We start from the raw sequence: 16,561 nt of genomic DNA, 5'->3' as shown, positions 1-16,561 counted from the left end.
GTTTTCCTTTATGGTAAAAAAACTCATTAGGAACGTGTGAATACCCAAAAGAAAACCTGAAACTTCTTCACTCTGCAGTAATATGTGATAATCTCATTTGCATGGGAACTACGCGAAAAAGATTGAAAGATTATTTTGAAAAATAAGGGAAGGAAATGAAAGAAGAAAGATACGATTTTCTCTCGAACAGCGCCAGGAAAAGAAAAACTGAAGGACTGTATTTGGCTGTTCAGACTGAGAAAATGGGCTAAAATTTTCAGGAAAAAGTTAGAATCTACAGCTAGTTCTCACATATACTACGTATTTAAATGTTTACTGTTGTTTTCGTATACTGCTACCTTTTTTTCGTTTTATCTCACTATTATAAAACTTCCACTTTTCCTACACCTATTAAATTGCCCTCGAGGTTTGATTATTCAACATGTCTCCCTTAGTTGCTAATGGAGAGAAATTTCCTTGTTATTCTTCACAAATATTTAACGTCCGCGACAAAATATAATACAATTCTATGATTTACTTGACAAGTCACAATTGTCCAGCCTCAAAGCTATCGTAATGCTTCATCTAAACGCAGTGCATGAGACGTTATTCAATAACTTATCGATCGCTTTCCGGAAAACTAAATGTTAGTCGCTTTCCTTTGCCTTGAGGGACTGGCTGATCGGGGCTCGGCTATTTTCGGTCGCTGACACCTCGCAAATGAAAAGGAGGTCATTATTTTTCAAATCAAGTCATTTCGACCAAAGCTTTGTTTTTCATTCTTGTTCTCAAAGGATTTAACAGCAAGTCAAGTGCTCAGCGAGTATTTTTGCAAGTTTTTCAATTGCAAAAGAGTGGGACCTTTCTGTAATGGTTTAAAAGATTAATGTGGATGACGGGGAAATTCAACGTTCACAGACAAAATAATAAGAGGAAACGTCGTCTATGTGGCTACTGGTGTTTTTGTAATGAGAATACAAACCTATTCTTTGCTCTGCATCCAATCAAACACAAGTATTATATTTGTATACAGGTGTTCAGTCGCGTCATTACATTGAAAATGGAAATTAGTTCGGAGTGTTCGGGAGGCTTCCAAAACGCGATGACGTCAGAAGCAGCAAAACATTGAAAATTTATGCGAATTTGACTGTATGTGTTGATTGCTACGAGCTGCGAGCTGTTTATTATCGAGCGCGTTTGTCCACCACAAACCAAGGTGTATGAACCGTACGGCGAAAGGTTCCTTCACTTCTACGAGTAAAAAACATGGTAAGCAAACGATAGCGTCATTTTGCGAATACAATTTTGCTACTGCTTTGATTGCTGGTCTAACAAGCGCCGCTTTCAAATGTTTTCTCACAACGGAGTGTCATCGAAAGCCTACGCGAAGTGCAAGCCAGCTAGGTCTGGAGTTTTGGAGACTGCGTATTTCGATTTCTCTTTTTCGTACTAAACACTTAAACTCACCCTGATCCTGTGTATTCTGTGTTCCTCTTTTGTCAGGTCGAGCGCCAACTTACAGAGGAACAAATTAACGGTAAGACATTGAAACATCTCTGGAGATGTCATTTATATTTTGATTGTAACATTACAAGTTCTGAAAGCTGCTCAGACCAGAACGAATCGGTAATAATGAATTTGTACTGAACTCTTCTCCTGTTCAGAATTACGCGAAGCGTTTTCGCTCTTCGACAAAGATGGTAGCGGCACTATTTCCAATGAAGAGCTCGAAGTCGTCATGAAGTCCCTTGGACAAAACCCCACTGAAGACGAACTTCAGGAAATGATACGCGAAGTTGATGTAGACGGTAAATTGGTTTCGTTTTAAATGCTAACTTACTTGAAGGTATCACTCCTTAAACTTAATTGTCAGCCGACAGAAATCTTGACATGTTTGAAAGCTGCTGCAAATGCTCTCGTCGAAATTCTGATCTAAAGATCCAAGTAATTTTTAATCTGGTTAAAAATTGGATTATAAAAAGTTTAACTAGTTTTAGGCACGGGTTGATATATATGTTTTGGGCAAATTGCAAAACATTGGCACAAAACGTGATAACCAAAACTATCTGAAGGATTACATGCAGTGTGAAATGTTTTGTTTTCGTACACTTTTTAACACTGTAGGATACGGTTCTGCCCCTACAGTAAAAAAAAAAAACCGAATATAAATTCTGAAGTTAATAACCCACCAACCAGCGCACTAATAAAACAAATATTGCAGCCCGGGCAATCAGATATTTAGTTGTTACAGTCTAATTTCGAGCCCCGCGTTTTACCGAGCGCTATTATTTGAGAATTTGATCATGTTTCTACTTCGCACTTAGATATCTTTCATACTTAATGGAGAGATGAGTTCTGTCACTGCAATTTTTTCTGTCTACTCTCAATAATTTTCCGATTAACATAATGAAAGCTTATCCTTAGGATGAAAACTTTCTACTTTCAACTTCCAAATCCCTTTTAAGGAAATTGATTTTGCTTTCCAATGAGCCGAAGAAAAACACGTATTCCTGCTATTTTTAATTTTAAATGCAGGAGGATTCTCAAAATTAATTAATCCTCTTGCAAACTTTTTCCTTTCTTCTCGTTAGCGCCCCCTAAACTGCTAGAATAATGTCATTGGCTATTTTCAGAATTATTTAAGACTACCTTTCAAACTAGAAATACTTTTCTTTTTGTCGTAAAACTAAATAATTCACTCAAAAATTGAAAATAGCTTGTTTTCGATTCAAGGGATACCTCCAAATTTTCTTAACATAATATTTTGCTAAATAAAACTAGGCTTACAGTGAAAAGCCGCAGGTAAATAACACAATTTTAACATGGAAATATTACATAATTTCAATCGGAAGAAATTGCCAGTGTGTTTGCTCTGTAATATCAGGCAAATTGAATGCCTTTTATCCTTCGCATATATTCATTTCATCGGCAGATCAAATAAAAAAGATATATTTGCATACGCAACGCACGTTTTTCTTAGGCTTTTGGAAATTCCAGATCGTATACGATAAATAAACATAAATAGACACTAATGAGATAGTTTTAAACGGAATAAAATCCCACCAAACGTGTGACCAAGATAAAAGTGATAATCTTATAATTTTTGGGGGCTGTATTTCTCAATCGATCAAAGACTAAACTCTAGTACATCTATCTTTGCCATGCTAATTGGCTCTGAAAACCGCATCTTTTTAAAAATCATTCTCAACAATAAAGGGGTCAAGGCTAAATATGTTTTGGACTTGTTTGTTCTATGCTAAGTGTCTATAAGACGCTTGCGAGACATCAATTTCTTTTGGTTTCGTGATGAAACAAGAAAAACAAGCTAAGAGCGTGAAATAAAAGCGAAAACAGTCAAACTTTGCCCCAAAATGGTACAAAACATTTCAACTAAAAAATAGCTTATTGTTTTTAAAAAAAATGAAATTGGAAGGGAAGTTAACTAGTAAGTAAAATTAAGTGTTATCTGTTTTTATATCGCTGTTGAGACTTCGTTACCTCACGACATTTAGAGGAGATCATAGTTTTCTCTTGATTGAAATAAAACGTAGGAAAACGAGATCTGTGATTAGGAAGTGACAAAACCGTGCAATATATCACAACAAAGCTTTCTCACTTGACCCGATCCAGCATCACGTTTTGAATTTGCACTTGATGTAATCAGTACTGGCGTGTGCCGCGTCGAATGTAATGAACGTGTTTAGTACATGCTCACTTCTTAGTTAAAAATGAAGACTTAGTTGCACTTTTTACAGAAAACTTACAAAACAATTTAATCTGCAAAGAGTGCACAAGTGACGAAAATAAATTACTCAACTGAGGAAAACTGGAGCCTTTCCAATCAAAACTGAGTACGTCATTTAGATGTCATAGTAAGTCTGCAGCTGGTCGGCTTAGTTTTGGATTAACAATACGTCCTCGAAAAATTATATTGATTTGTATTTGTCTCATGTATAGCTTCAGTAGACCTCCTCAAAGCCTTTCAAGTCTTAAAAGAGCGCCTGAGAATGAAATTACATCTTGAAATCAGTAGAAGGCAGCTGGCACTTTGCAGTGTCTGTACAGCAAAACAGGAACATGGCTGAATACAAACTTCGGCCAAAACCCCTGTTCTCACTAGCGACGTAAGCAAAAGCATAAGCATAAGCATAAGAATAAGAAGCTTATGTGTCAGTCATGGGGGACGGCCGCGACATATAAGCATAACCACCTTCGTATGCTTATGCTTATGCTTTCGTCGCTAGTGAGGACCGGGCTACAGTGAGAAAATTTTTGTATTGGATTCAAACATAGAAACCTGCTCATTTTAAGGCGTGTGCTTTTCGAATCACTGTCAATAATTTGCCTGAACAAATCAAATATCCGTAGTTAAACCATTCCAAAACTGGTCCGCAGTATTTTTGCCTTCTACTACGGGTTGTCATGTCTGTGGCAAATACTCATGCGTCACCAGACAAACCACGATTGATAGGTCTTGATATGTGTCACAGCTGTAGTTTTTCCTTTTCTTTAGCACATGCTCATAAATACATTTTTTCGCTAAGAATAACCTGCAATTCATCCTTGAATTCACCAGATTACGATTTTTTCGCGCCATCAGTAATTAGGCATGGTTGAACAAAGAAATACTCAAAGAAGTAGCGCAAGATTTTAGAGTGGGTTACCTTGTCACTTCAACGATGGCTAACAATGAATGAGGCTACAAAAATCCTTTTTTATTTCGTTCCATGTGTTACGACTGCAAGTTTTCCTCTTCACAACATCAAATTTGTAGACATTTTAGCACGTTTAACGTTGTAAACATCGGATTCAGTCCTGTTGTTTTATCTAGTTGTAGTCAGCGCCATTATCAGCTCCATTGGTTGAATGGTTTAAAGATACTTTGTCGATATTCATGGGAAAAATAAAATATCGATAAGCAAGACAAAAGCTGGGTTAGCCAGCGAGACCGCAAGTCGTCTCAAGATACAAAGAAAAATACAAAAGACAAATACCCAGAGGTGTCTGAATTAAGGTTCATTTAAACTCGGCAAGTAATTAACACCTAAGTATAGTTCACTGCAAATGATTTGCTATTGAATGAACTATTTTAATTAGCCATGTTTTGAAGGAATTAACCCCATAGTTAACAGGTTGGTGCTACAGTTTTTTTTACCAGAGGCTTTTCGATATTCATTTTGCGTTTAAATAATATTAATTAACGCCTCGGTAAAATCCAATTTTCTATAGCTCTGTTCAAAAGAGCAGAGTGAACTTTGCTGACGTCATTGTTTACATTATGCCTCATTAACATACGACTTTGCGCAGAGAAGGCATCACGCTAGACACAAATTGGCGCCAAACATTTAAAGAGCTGGTAAAACTTAGTAAATTGGTAAAATTGTTAGTTCTTTGGGTGTAATATTCAAGGAGAGATTGACTTTCAAAATCTGCAAAATATTTTGAGGGCGTTTTTGTTTTTATTTACTTTTAGCTTTCCATATTTGGGGGGCACTTAGAGGGCAGAGTAGTCGGTTTGAAAAAACCTTGACTGCTTGAGAAAATTCGGGACGACGGCAGGAATTCTTTGAAACACTTTGAAAGCCGGTTTTGATTTCATAATCCTTAACTTGGTGATCACTTGACGCAGATCGAGTGTTATTAAGTACAAGGCGAACGTGTTCTTGCCTACAGAACCTTTCAAAAAGAATAAGGACTGATGAGATCCTATATTCCGAGTTATTACACTACTAAGGTAGATCAGAGGGCCAATAATTAAAATCAACCAATCAGACTGCTTCATTGCCAGTCCAATATTCTCTCAGTATTGGACCGGACACTGTTGCGACTGATCACACACGATCACTCTTGAAGATTTTCTGTACAGTTTCGTGGCTTACGTATGTTTCTGAAAAAACTTGCTCCAAAAATAAGAGATTCCTCTTCTTTTTCTTCTTCTGTTTTATTTAACGTCAGACGTGAGCGATACGCCTTTTGTCGGCTCCCCCATCAGAATTGCACGCTATTTTCCAGTCCGCTATTTTCCTACACATTTTCGGTCGTGTAATTAATCTCGTATTAACCAAATCTTGCTCGGGACCCTACAGGGAGAATGTCTTTTTTGTATGAACCTCGGTGTGCTCCGGGTCGCCGTCGTCATTGCCTAGCTCCCTATTGTTCCAGTACGCCCCTCGCATTTGGCTAATAAGATATATTTAATGACACAAAATGTCCTCTGCCATCTTTAGGAAACGGTGAAGTGGATTTCGATGAGTTTCTGTTGATGATGAAGAAACAGATGCAGGCTCGTGACACTGAGAGTGAAATGCGTGAGGCATTCAGAGTCTTTGATAAAAATGGAGACGGACAGATAAGGTGAGAAGATATCTGCATCAGGGATGAACTCTACGCCGGAGAAATTTGAAAACGGTGTTTTCACTCTGAAAACGCATCAAATGTTTTTCGTCCACGCTAGCCAGGAGAAGTATGAAAATGCAGCAATGACCGGTCATTTTGGATTTGTGTTTGAGGAAAACTCTGACAGTGAAATCACATGATAATCGTGACGCCATCGTTTTCGAAAAGCTCCGTTTTCAAAATGTTTTCCGTCCACACTAAAACGCAAAGCCGGCGTTTTCAAATTACACCGATTTGAAGAGCGTTTTAAAGCTCCTTTTTCGTGGGGGATTAGTGTGGATGGTAGCGTGGAAATAAAGCTACGTTTTCAAATTTCTCCTGCGTAGTGGCCTCGATATTTAATAAAAATCATCGGCTCTCATTGTAGTTTAACTAATGACAATAATCTTTCAATCAAGTAGGGTATTACAGTTGTTTTTTTTCGCCGCTATTTTCTGCTTTGCGTGCCACTTTAGTTCCTTTGTTCTTGCCTTTCTTCTCAGCTTGCCGTAACCCTTGTTTCATTTCCACTTTATTTCAGAGTTTTAGTAGTCACGTAATATTTTAGGACACTTGTAAAACATACATTTACCATGTCAAATCTTGGCTTATAGCAGCTAATGAACAGCGTAATCTTCCCGGTATTCTATCAATCACAGGCTGTTGGTGATCTTTCTTGGCGAGAACTGCGTCAGAGCAAGATAGAAAACCCCACAAAATAAAGGATAAAACAAACATTCCCACATAGTTCAGTTCCTCATGCAAACACTCGCTTAACATACAATCTCCCGGACGAGGGCTTAAATAGGCTAGCTCTCAAAATGTCAGCTCACTTTCAATCTAAAAACTAAAGGCAGCTATAATGTCCCCTGACTTGCTATGTTGTTATTTATGTTTTGTAAACGTTTGGCGGCAGTCACTCAGAGCTTCGTATGGTCATGACAAGTTTGGGAGAGAAGCTAACTGAGGAAGAAGTCAGTGAAATGATGAGAGAAGCGGACCTCAATGGAGATGGATTTATCAACTTTGAAGGTAATTATGTGAGCGTTAAAGGAGCCACGTCACTGTTTGCGCATCGTGAAAAGTTTAACCTAAATGTTTCCAAGTTCGTAGTTTGTAATCCGTGTTAATCTTCTCCATCCTTAACCAAGCTTGTTCTATCATGGTTTATTATTATTTCTTTGGTGTCTTTCTGTCTTGGTAAACCGCATTATTTTCAGGTTTGCTTCAATGTAAATGTAATTTTGTACGTGGCCAAAATAGCTCAAAAGGATGTGACTGAGCTCCTTTTAAGTGGTGGATACTGATACAGCCGGCCTCCGTTAGCATCTTCAAGGACCCCTCCCCCTCCCCACCTACCACCTACCACCTCCGTCAGAAGCCTTTTCTATGTAGATTTTTTTCCTGAATCTTTTAATCTCTTCTTCCTCAGAATTTGTGATCATGGTGACTAACATTGACAAGAACCCAGAAGGACCTCCACAGTACCTTTTGGCTACCAAGTAGTTTATCAGTCTATCCAACAAGTGTTTCTTCACGTGATGATCAGATTTAGTATTAAGTTTATTTATTCAGTTATTCAAAGTTATTTATTATTCGTCCGTTAAAGAGTAGACAGAATGAAACGATGGATGTATATACCTACAGTGAAATAGTTGTAAATATGTAAATATGTATATTATAAAGTATTCTAAGAAGGACAGCCCGATCTGTTGAGGGCCATCTTCTCTAAGTCATCAATGATCAGTAGTTTAAATTTTTCACCAACTTATACTTTTAGTATTTCTTAAGTTAAAGTGGTCTCGGCAAAATAAAATGGCCTGCCAACTTGTAGCGTTGACCGTGGATTGTGTTGTAACCTACAATCTTGGCCACCATCGGGCCTGGTTTCGCTATACCGAGGGCTCAGGTTTGAACAATATCTTCCCTCTGTTTTAATTCAATGAGATCTTCTGAACTAGCCATGTTGGATCGGAACTGATGAAATTAAATGTTCTGACTTAGGTTGCAATAATTTCAAAACGTTCATTTTTAGCATTTCCTTTTCAGTGTTATATTTATTTCCAGATGTCAAAATTACGTATATGAACTATTTGTTACTCTGATTTAAAACAAACTCAATCCTGACTAATTAAAAATGCTGTCAAAAAAAGTCCCTCTGGTATATATACCTAAATGTCAGCCTAAAATCAAACCATCAAAAAGGCAAAGTCCAAAACAACAAATAAAACAAAACAAGTAAAGTGAAATTCTGTGTACTGTGTTCTTTGTCGATTTTTATCCAGAATTCCATAGCGAGCATGGAGGAAAACCTCGTTCGATGCTAAGCATACAGTCACAAGTGTTGGAGTATGCTGGTTTTTCGGACAGGGGTTCCCTTGCAAATAAAGTCCTTTCGCCGGTATCCTTTGCGGAAGTGGTTTTTCTTCGGGGTCGGTCGCATATTACCCATCTTTGTTCTGTGTCGTCACACACCTTGTAGGTCCGAATCAAGGGCATCCTCCAGACAGCGGGGTCGCCCGAGGAACTCCCACATGAAAAGGTCGGGGATTTTCGTCGTCTCTCCGAGGGGTATAAACCAAGGACTCTGGCCTTACTTACGGTGTTCATGACGGAACGCCACAATTTTTAGCTGTCAAAGTATCTTTTACGGTGCACTCGAAGAAATAATAAAAGAAACGCTCTTATTTCCCTTTGTAGGCTTAGACCTGTCTCCTGAGTCTGGTCTGCTAGCGGTGGCTCCTTTCCTGAACAGCGGTTGGTATTCGAGCCAATTCCGTTTTGAATGGTTTCTTCCAGGGGTTAAGTAGAGCTCGAGCCACGCCTACATTGGTCGCCTTTAGGGGTTGATTCAAATTTTCCGACGAGCATCCCCGACCTTTTCAAATGGGAGTCTCTCCCTACCACGGGGGGCGGACTCGTCACACGTACATCACTACCTCCACCCTACCCTGCGAGCAGAGGTCCCTTCGATCGTCCTAGAAAAGTCGGGAAGAGGAAGAGTCTCTTCCTCTTCCCGACTTTTCTAGGAAGATCGATGGGACCTCTGTCGCCGGGTACCTCCACCCGTTTTTTCAAAGACCTACGTCTTGTGCAGAAATCCCTTGTGTTTCAAGTTCGTCGTTTTTAATCCGGTCAACCTTCTCCATGACCATCCTTGTTCTTTTATGGTTTATTGTCATGGCTTTGGTGTTTTTCTTTTTTTATAAACTATTATTTTCAGGCTTCCTTCATTTGAACGGTAATTTTGTACGTAATTCATTGTAGCTGAAAATGCCGTAACTGCGCCCCTTTACTGAGCACCGTTAAAGAATCAGTTCCGGTCATAGGTTTGACAAAATAGGATCGAATGGAAAAGCAATTATAATAGTTGTCTTAGGAGAAGGAAGATAGCAGTATTTACAAAACCTCACCTTGTTTGACTCAGCAGAATTTTGCTCTCAAAGTGTCTCATATTTCTCGATCGTGATTGTTTTAGTCTGGCACACTTTCAAGTTTCTTTTAACATTAGTTGGTGCTCATGTCGCAGCCGTCCAGACGATCTTTCTCGCTTGATCGTGTTGTCGTTTAGCTCAGAAAAAATGAAGTTATTTACGGTGGTTTTCGTCGTGCTTCTTGTTGGGTTATCGCTAGTACAGCTGGGAGAGTCATGTGGTGGTGCAATCCCGCCATTATAATTGGAAGGACTACGTGTATCACGATTCCGCAAGCCAATAAAGTAAGTATAATGACGGCATCGCTGCCATGTTGGATTCACTAAACTAGAGCGGGTTTGCGTTCAAGTTATAAGGAGTTTTTAAAACACATCACATTGAATGCATAGTGTCGGATGTGATAGATGGAGCTGATGAGTACAACTAGATGCTCCGAGTGGATCAATGAATCTCTATCACTAGACAAGTGCTTGTACAACAGTTTCAACAACAATCAGACCTGTGTTTAGCGGACACTCACGGAACCTTCTTTATTGTCTGCTTTGCCTCTGGGGGAGGAAAGAGAGGGTGGAGGTATCCGTTTATAAAATACAGGCCAGGGCGAAAATTTTGCCTTTTTAATTTAAGCTGCTTACCCATTCATTGAAGGGGCTAGGTCACGCAATTTTAGGCAATTTCAGCACTGATCAAGTGGTCATAGAATTAACTAAAATATCACAAAAACCGCTCAAAACTATAGAAGAACTCAAGCAAAACACAGGAAAGCCAAGAAGGGACAAGGATGGACAAAACTGGAGAGGATTAAAAAATGGATTGCATTTGGGGAAATTTGAAAATGTTTTTCAAATTTATATCAGTTTATATCAAAATGTCATTTACACAGCTGGAAATCATTCTCAGTTGTTATGTGGCCGTGGTTTTGCAAATGAAAGACTCTTGCTCTTCCAATTTGACGTTTAGAGCTCATAATTAACAAAATTAAGCAAAATTACCTAAAATAGCGTGAACTAGCCCCTTTAAATTCCATTCGTCTCCTTGTTGCGCATAACTGCTGAGCAGTTTCAACGTACAACATTCCTGACTGAGATTTCCAACAAAATTAGCGCCACATGGAAATGAATGGTCCTTTTCTCTTAAATCTTCACTTTGCAATGAAAAATTAAAGTTGCCTTCGGTTGACCATGATACATGGCGATTTAAAGAAAAAATTGAAATTCTGCTCCGAGATGTTGCAAAGAATTAAGATCAGGTCTTCAGTAATGCAGGGTATGAGCGTATGCAGAGAATCTTTAATTTTTTCCATGATCTTGATTTCTTTGCAATTAAAATAGTTTATAGTGTAAGATCGAAGTCATTTCTTGAACGTTTACAATCTTTTCAATTTTAGTTCCCCTTTCTGACAAGGTTCACCAAGGACAACCTCGTGGGTCGAATAGTTTCGCTAACAGGCGTCCATCTCGAGCAAAAAAGAGTACGTGACTCCTGATTAGTGTGGCTTTTTCGCAATATTCATCAGGTGCGCAAGTGCTCACGCGGAGCAGTCCGTAGAAGTCTGAAATACTTCTTTTTCTATGGAATGCATTATATTTAAGTAGTTTCTTGGAGATGGCAGTTTGACAATCATTCAAAAAGTGCTGTTGATGAATCTTGGCGAAATGAAGCCTGAATTTTTTTTTTATTTTCAGGCTTTATTTTCAAAGTCGCTTACGTTGTTTACATAACTACGATGATCGTTCATATCTTTACAAATTCATTCATGGATATTGTACTAAATAGAATCGATTTGGTCCCATAAAAAAAAACTGGCGATTTTTTTTTCTCTCAAGAACCAAGAACTAAAGGACATGTACTCCTATTTTCTCCACAGAACCAACAATAGCAATAGTGAAGATTTAGAGATCATTTTACCACGAAGGTATATACCATGCTGTTTTTGTCGCGTATTCCTTTTTTTGTTGTTCCCTTTCAAGACCACCCAACCCTAAACGATTTGAGAATGAGATCAGTTTTAGTTCAAGTGTAATATCACTAACACTCGCACTACAGCCATTTCTCGCCCAGCAGCTATCAGGTCTAATCACTCGCGCTACAGCCATCACTTGAATACATAGTTCTCGGGAGCCCATCAATTCAGCTATCCTTTATGCATATGTAGAAAGTGCCAGGTTTTAAATAAACACTGTTCTGGAATGTACTTATTTTGCAGGGTGATCCTGGGTGTCGTGAAAGATGGGGCCCTTCGAGGACTCCACGCATGCCAACTGCAAAGGTTGTATCGGGGCGAGCCTTGGGACTGTCCACTGCAGATGTATAAGAAGTTACCTCTCTTCAATAACTCGACATTCGCTACCAGTAAGTCTGCTGTATTGACCCTCTGCAGTATTAATCAGATATGTATAATTATCCTATATTAGACATGTGAACAATTCAAGAGTTGCTACCACCAGCTTTGTTTATTTAACCTTCGACCAGGCTGTTCATAGCTCAAGAGTATACATGTCTCAGTAAACGATGTTAAAATGGTACCGCGCGAGACTTATAAGCGACCTGGCAAACTACTGAGGGTAATGACCTGCGCTGGGTCAGTCTCCCATCCAGGGGAAGTACTGAACTATACGGGAAGACTCCACCTGAAGGTTTATTAAAGGCTAAATTTATACGAGGTGGAGTATAGGTAAGGGTAGGAATAATAATTCGTACAGATAAACTTATATTAGCGATAATCAGGAGTTTCGAAGGCTTATTTGGGGTTTGAAGGGAATCACTGAGAAGTTGCCTAGTTATTTCATAACCGTCGCGCCGGTCGTTTAAAACAGTTCACAAACAGGAACCAGAAGCTAGGGCGGCTGAAACCGATCGAGTTAAGGCGATCGGAAGGCCTTTCAAATTGAACTGAAGCAAGAGTGGCGAAGGTTCAAAGCCGAATGAACCCAGAGCCATGCCACGGCTGAATACGAAGAATACGGTAGTTTTATATGGTGCTCCCATAAGATTTTGTCACTTTCTTGCAGCCGCTATCACCTACGAAATCGTGCATCATTGCACTCAGAACAATATACCCGAATGTGGCTGTTCCCCATGGCGCGCAAATTTTGGCATGTGTGGCGATTATATCTCGTTTGGAGAGAAGATGAGCAGGCCGTTCACAGACAGGCTGAAAAAGCGACATGACGCTCAGACAGTTGTGAGCCTGCATAACAATGCAGTGGGGAGAGAGGTAACACATCTTATTTACAGAGTCTGCGGCCTCATTACTATTTGGGGGTGTTTTTGTGTGTACTGCCTCTTATTTATGTGTACGTGACTGTTAGAAGGTTGTCGAACTTAAGGATAGTTTCAGATACCTCGCCTGGACATTCTCTTGGGCGATCATAATGACACAAGTGACAAAGAAGTCGTCACCTCCTGTCCTTCCCATCTTTCCCCGCGTGCTGTGTCCTTTTTTAAGGGCTAAGTTTTAGGCGGGGTGGAATTCAACTAAGATTTTGTAAAAGTTTGGAATTTTTGTTCTTACCGGAATTTGAATCTTAAGGTATTGAAGTTTTATAATGAGAAGCATTTTTCCTTGTAAGTTCAAAGCTCGTTTTCTCAAAACGAGTTATTTTTTGCCTTTGAGAAGAGATATCTCAAGCTGGATTTAAGCTTTTGGTCTCAAATATTCAGGATTGCTATATCTCACTGGGTTAATTGATATGAATGAAGAAATTTGCCGTAGAATTCTTAGCGAGGATAGAAGTTATCAAGATAAATGTTTCACAATTAGATTGCGCAACTTAAGATGGTTGTCAGAGCTCCGCATTTTCAAATTTTGCAAAGTCCCTCATTCGTTTCAGCTGGTCATTTGTTTACTTTAGAATACAAATAAAAAGGCATGTTTTCTTTAAATATGCATGAAAATCTTTTCTCAAGTGCATTGGGGTCATGCAATGATTGACATAGCATTGAAATATACATTTTTGCAATTTGCAAGCAATTGGCTTTTCAGTGATACATAGTTAGTTTGGGTTTAGATGAAAATCAGGGTTGTGACAACTGTGCAAAAAAAGGGCATATTTCAGGTAGAGCCCCGCCTTGATTCATCTCCGATCGGGCGGGCGAATAGGGGCCAAGCGGGTAGCCCGGACCTTGATCGCAGTAAACAGTTTATTCCTTTATGGCCAACAGGTTGTTCGAACAAGCGCCGTAGTATCTTGCAAGTGCCACGGTTTTAACAGCCCATGCTCTTTCAAAACTTGCTGGAAGAGACTGGCGCCTTTTGAAGTTGTCGCGTCGAAGCTGAAAGAGAAATACCGTGGTGCTTTGCGAGTGCGATTAATGCGCAAGAACCTCTGGGACTCAATCGATAGAGTGGTCTCAGTGAGTGACCAAACTCTGGTTTATCTGGACCACTCTCCATCTCTATGCAAACAAAACGACACCCTGGGCTACCCTGGAATGCTGGGACGGACTTACAGAAGCGATGTAGCCGAGGACAAATGTAAATTCTTCATTGAGTTATGTAATGGCTGTGACCTGCGAGTTGAAAAAGTAGAGCGTTACAAGCGTGTTCATTGCGGCTGTAAATTTATTTACTGCTGCAAAGTTGAATGCGACGAATGTACGGAAAAGTATTCTGAAATAACTTGTAATGCCTGGAAAGCAGTGGAAACAGATATCGTAGGGCGCTCCCATCCTTGAGTTTAGCTCTTGAAGATAAAATGCACTTTTTTTTTCTATCACAATGTTATATGATAATTTTCACGTCAAATGCACTTTTTGGCAAGATCATTGAACGAAATGTAATATTTAGAAATAACGAAGCCTTTTTTAGACAACTCGAAATCGAAATAAACGAATGATTTTAATTTCTTTCCCTTGTTCGCAGTGTTGGTTTTCTTAAAGGAATAGGAAACATTATTTCAGTCTATCGGGTTTTCTAGTTACAGAAACCACGGATGAAAGCTTTCAGAACTCAAGAAAACTGTGAATACTCACCCTCACTCTCCTTCTCGTGTTTCTACATGATAACTTTAGAGAAACATTGAAAATGCTTTCTAATTTTTTTTAACACAATACTCTTACCTCTTATAATTTATGTACTCATAGTTTCTCAAAACTATACCAGTAACTTCCTGTAGAAATTGAAATACTGAAATAAAGCTGTTGTTGTAGTTTAGATAAGTTAGGGTTTCTTTGATATTTATTGTTTATTTAGTTGTCAATTTGAAAAGTAAAATTGACCATGATTGCCTTTTTAGGCAGCGTTTTAGACTTGTACAGTCACTTAAATAACACTTAATTGAATCTCAAGAAGTTGCTCTTTTTTAATCCTCCTACACGGCTACACGTCCCTCTCACACCCTCTTCACCTTGCTTGTTTTTGTTGATCCGAACTTCTGTACTCTCACAGTGCATGGTTTCTTGGCATAAACATGTGCGTTAATAAAAAGAAGGAAATAAATAGATAATAATGAATGACAAAGGAAAAAGTGTTGTCCTCGCTTGATCTTTTAAGAGTCCCTGTCCATAAAAATGGAAAATAACTTGGCAAGGGTCGAAAATTCGATTTCGCTCATATTTTCATGGTAGACAGGCTAGGGCATGACAAAAACTACTGGATAGTTTTTTTTGGCAAAATATCCTTTTATTTCAAAGAAATATGCAAATTACCAAATTCCGTTAAAATCGTCATTTGACGCACTATTTTATTAAACAAGTTTGAGAGCCTCGCATGCAAAACCACACTATTCTTCCGTCTTTAAAACACTCAAACATTTTTGTGCAATGTGTAAATGTGTACTGGGTTCGTTTTAGGTAATGTTGCGTTGTCTTTTTGGGTGCAAAATAATTAAATTTCGGAGACATGTATTTCCTCCACTTAAAAGTACTTCGTGTATATAATTAATTTTCACCATGTGCGAAACTTTCAAATGGATTAAGCTTCTGGTGGTTGAATCGCAGAAGGATGATCTGCAGATTCCTGTAAAAATTTCTTTGGGCAAATGATTGTGAGCGACGCGAGAGCTTTTCAAAGTACGTTAAAAATGCAAATATTTGACCATTCCCTCGTCAAATTTCAATTTACGGGTTAGACGTATATTTTAGCATGCGCCACATGACTTGACCAATGTTAAGTTGAAATAGACACAGAGCTGATAATTTCGAAATGTTCTAACCTCATTTGCTGTAAAAGGCAGGTCCAAGGCCGATTTGACGTGTTTCTCTCACCATTCGTCGCACATAAAGTAGAAGTTTGCTTTTGTTTACATAACGTCCGATGTACATCGCCAACTGTCAGCTTATTTCATGGTCGAATACCATGAATCCGTGACCCTCTTTCGACGCATATGATCACCAATGCATTTAAGTCAAAAACGGCTAAGTCATCTGTAGATAGTTGCTTGCTTTGTACTACACCAAAACGTTACGTTTCATCATCATGGTTTGATGGCTTGAATCCTTGCTTGCAGCGGTTCCTTGTTCGTCACGCAATGCTGCCATCTCATTTTAGGGGGTAGGGATAGGACAATTTCTATCCTAATACGTAAGGCTCCGTAAGGCTGGGAACCACTGAGAGCACACAATCGTGTTGAGTAGGAAGAGATTAAATTGAGAAATGAGAAGAATGAATAGTTTACCATCACCCCTGTTGTTATCTTTAACTCGATCAACGCTACCTACATGCCCTGCGTAATACTGTAACGCTAAACTCATACCTAGGTCTTTTCGCGCTGTGCAATTATTTTTGGTTTACATGTAATACAGTGGGCTACCCCCGGGGAAATGGATGGTGA

General features: G+C 39.0%; 2 protein-coding genes across 2 annotated transcripts; both read left to right on the top strand.

Moving 5' to 3' along the window:
• Positions 1-740: 740 nt before the first annotated feature.
• Positions 741-9,249, top strand: LOC145485926 (calmodulin-alpha-like). The gene is made up of 6 exons (XM_081464589.1): positions 741-1,248; positions 1,483-1,516; positions 1,644-1,787; positions 6,207-6,333; positions 7,271-7,386; positions 7,787-9,249. The coding sequence occupies exons 1-6, from the start codon at positions 1,246-1,248 to the stop codon at positions 7,858-7,860; spliced, it is 498 nt and encodes a 165-aa protein (XP_081320715.1). The 5' UTR covers positions 741-1,245; the 3' UTR covers positions 7,861-9,249.
• Positions 9,250-12,885: 3,636 nt separating this feature from the next.
• On the top strand, positions 12,886-14,465 carry LOC145484566 (protein Wnt-8b-like). The gene is made up of 2 exons (XM_081463150.1): positions 12,886-13,005; positions 13,953-14,465. Exons 1-2 carry the CDS (start codon positions 12,886-12,888, stop codon positions 14,463-14,465), a joined length of 633 nt encoding a protein of 210 aa, XP_081319276.1.
• Positions 14,466-16,561: the final 2,096 nt, after the last annotated feature.

The sequence above is a fragment of the Orbicella franksi genome, chromosome 4 (genome assembly GCF_964199315.1).
Source record: "Orbicella franksi chromosome 4, jaOrbFran1.1, whole genome shotgun sequence".
Lineage (NCBI taxonomy): Eukaryota > Metazoa > Cnidaria > Anthozoa > Scleractinia > Merulinidae > Orbicella > Orbicella franksi.
This window is presented reverse-complemented; position numbering and strand designations above follow the sequence as displayed.

Excerpts from the sequence above, each read along its gene's own strand:
- LOC145485926 (XM_081464589.1), top strand. Across the intron at positions 1,517-1,643 it reads TACAGAGGAACAAATTAACG|AATTACGCGAAGCGTTTTCG; the intron begins GTAAGACATTGA and ends TCTCCTGTTCAG. Across the intron at positions 7,387-7,786 it reads TGGATTTATCAACTTTGAAG|AATTTGTGATCATGGTGACT; the intron begins GTAATTATGTGA and ends CTTCTTCCTCAG.
- LOC145484566 (XM_081463150.1), top strand. The coding sequence starts at position 12,886 with ATGTGTGGCGATTATATCTCGTTTGGAGAGAAGATGAGCAGGCCGTTC. Across the intron at positions 13,006-13,952 it reads ACAATGCAGTGGGGAGAGAG|GTTGTTCGAACAAGCGCCGT; the intron begins GTAACACATCTT and ends TATGGCCAACAG.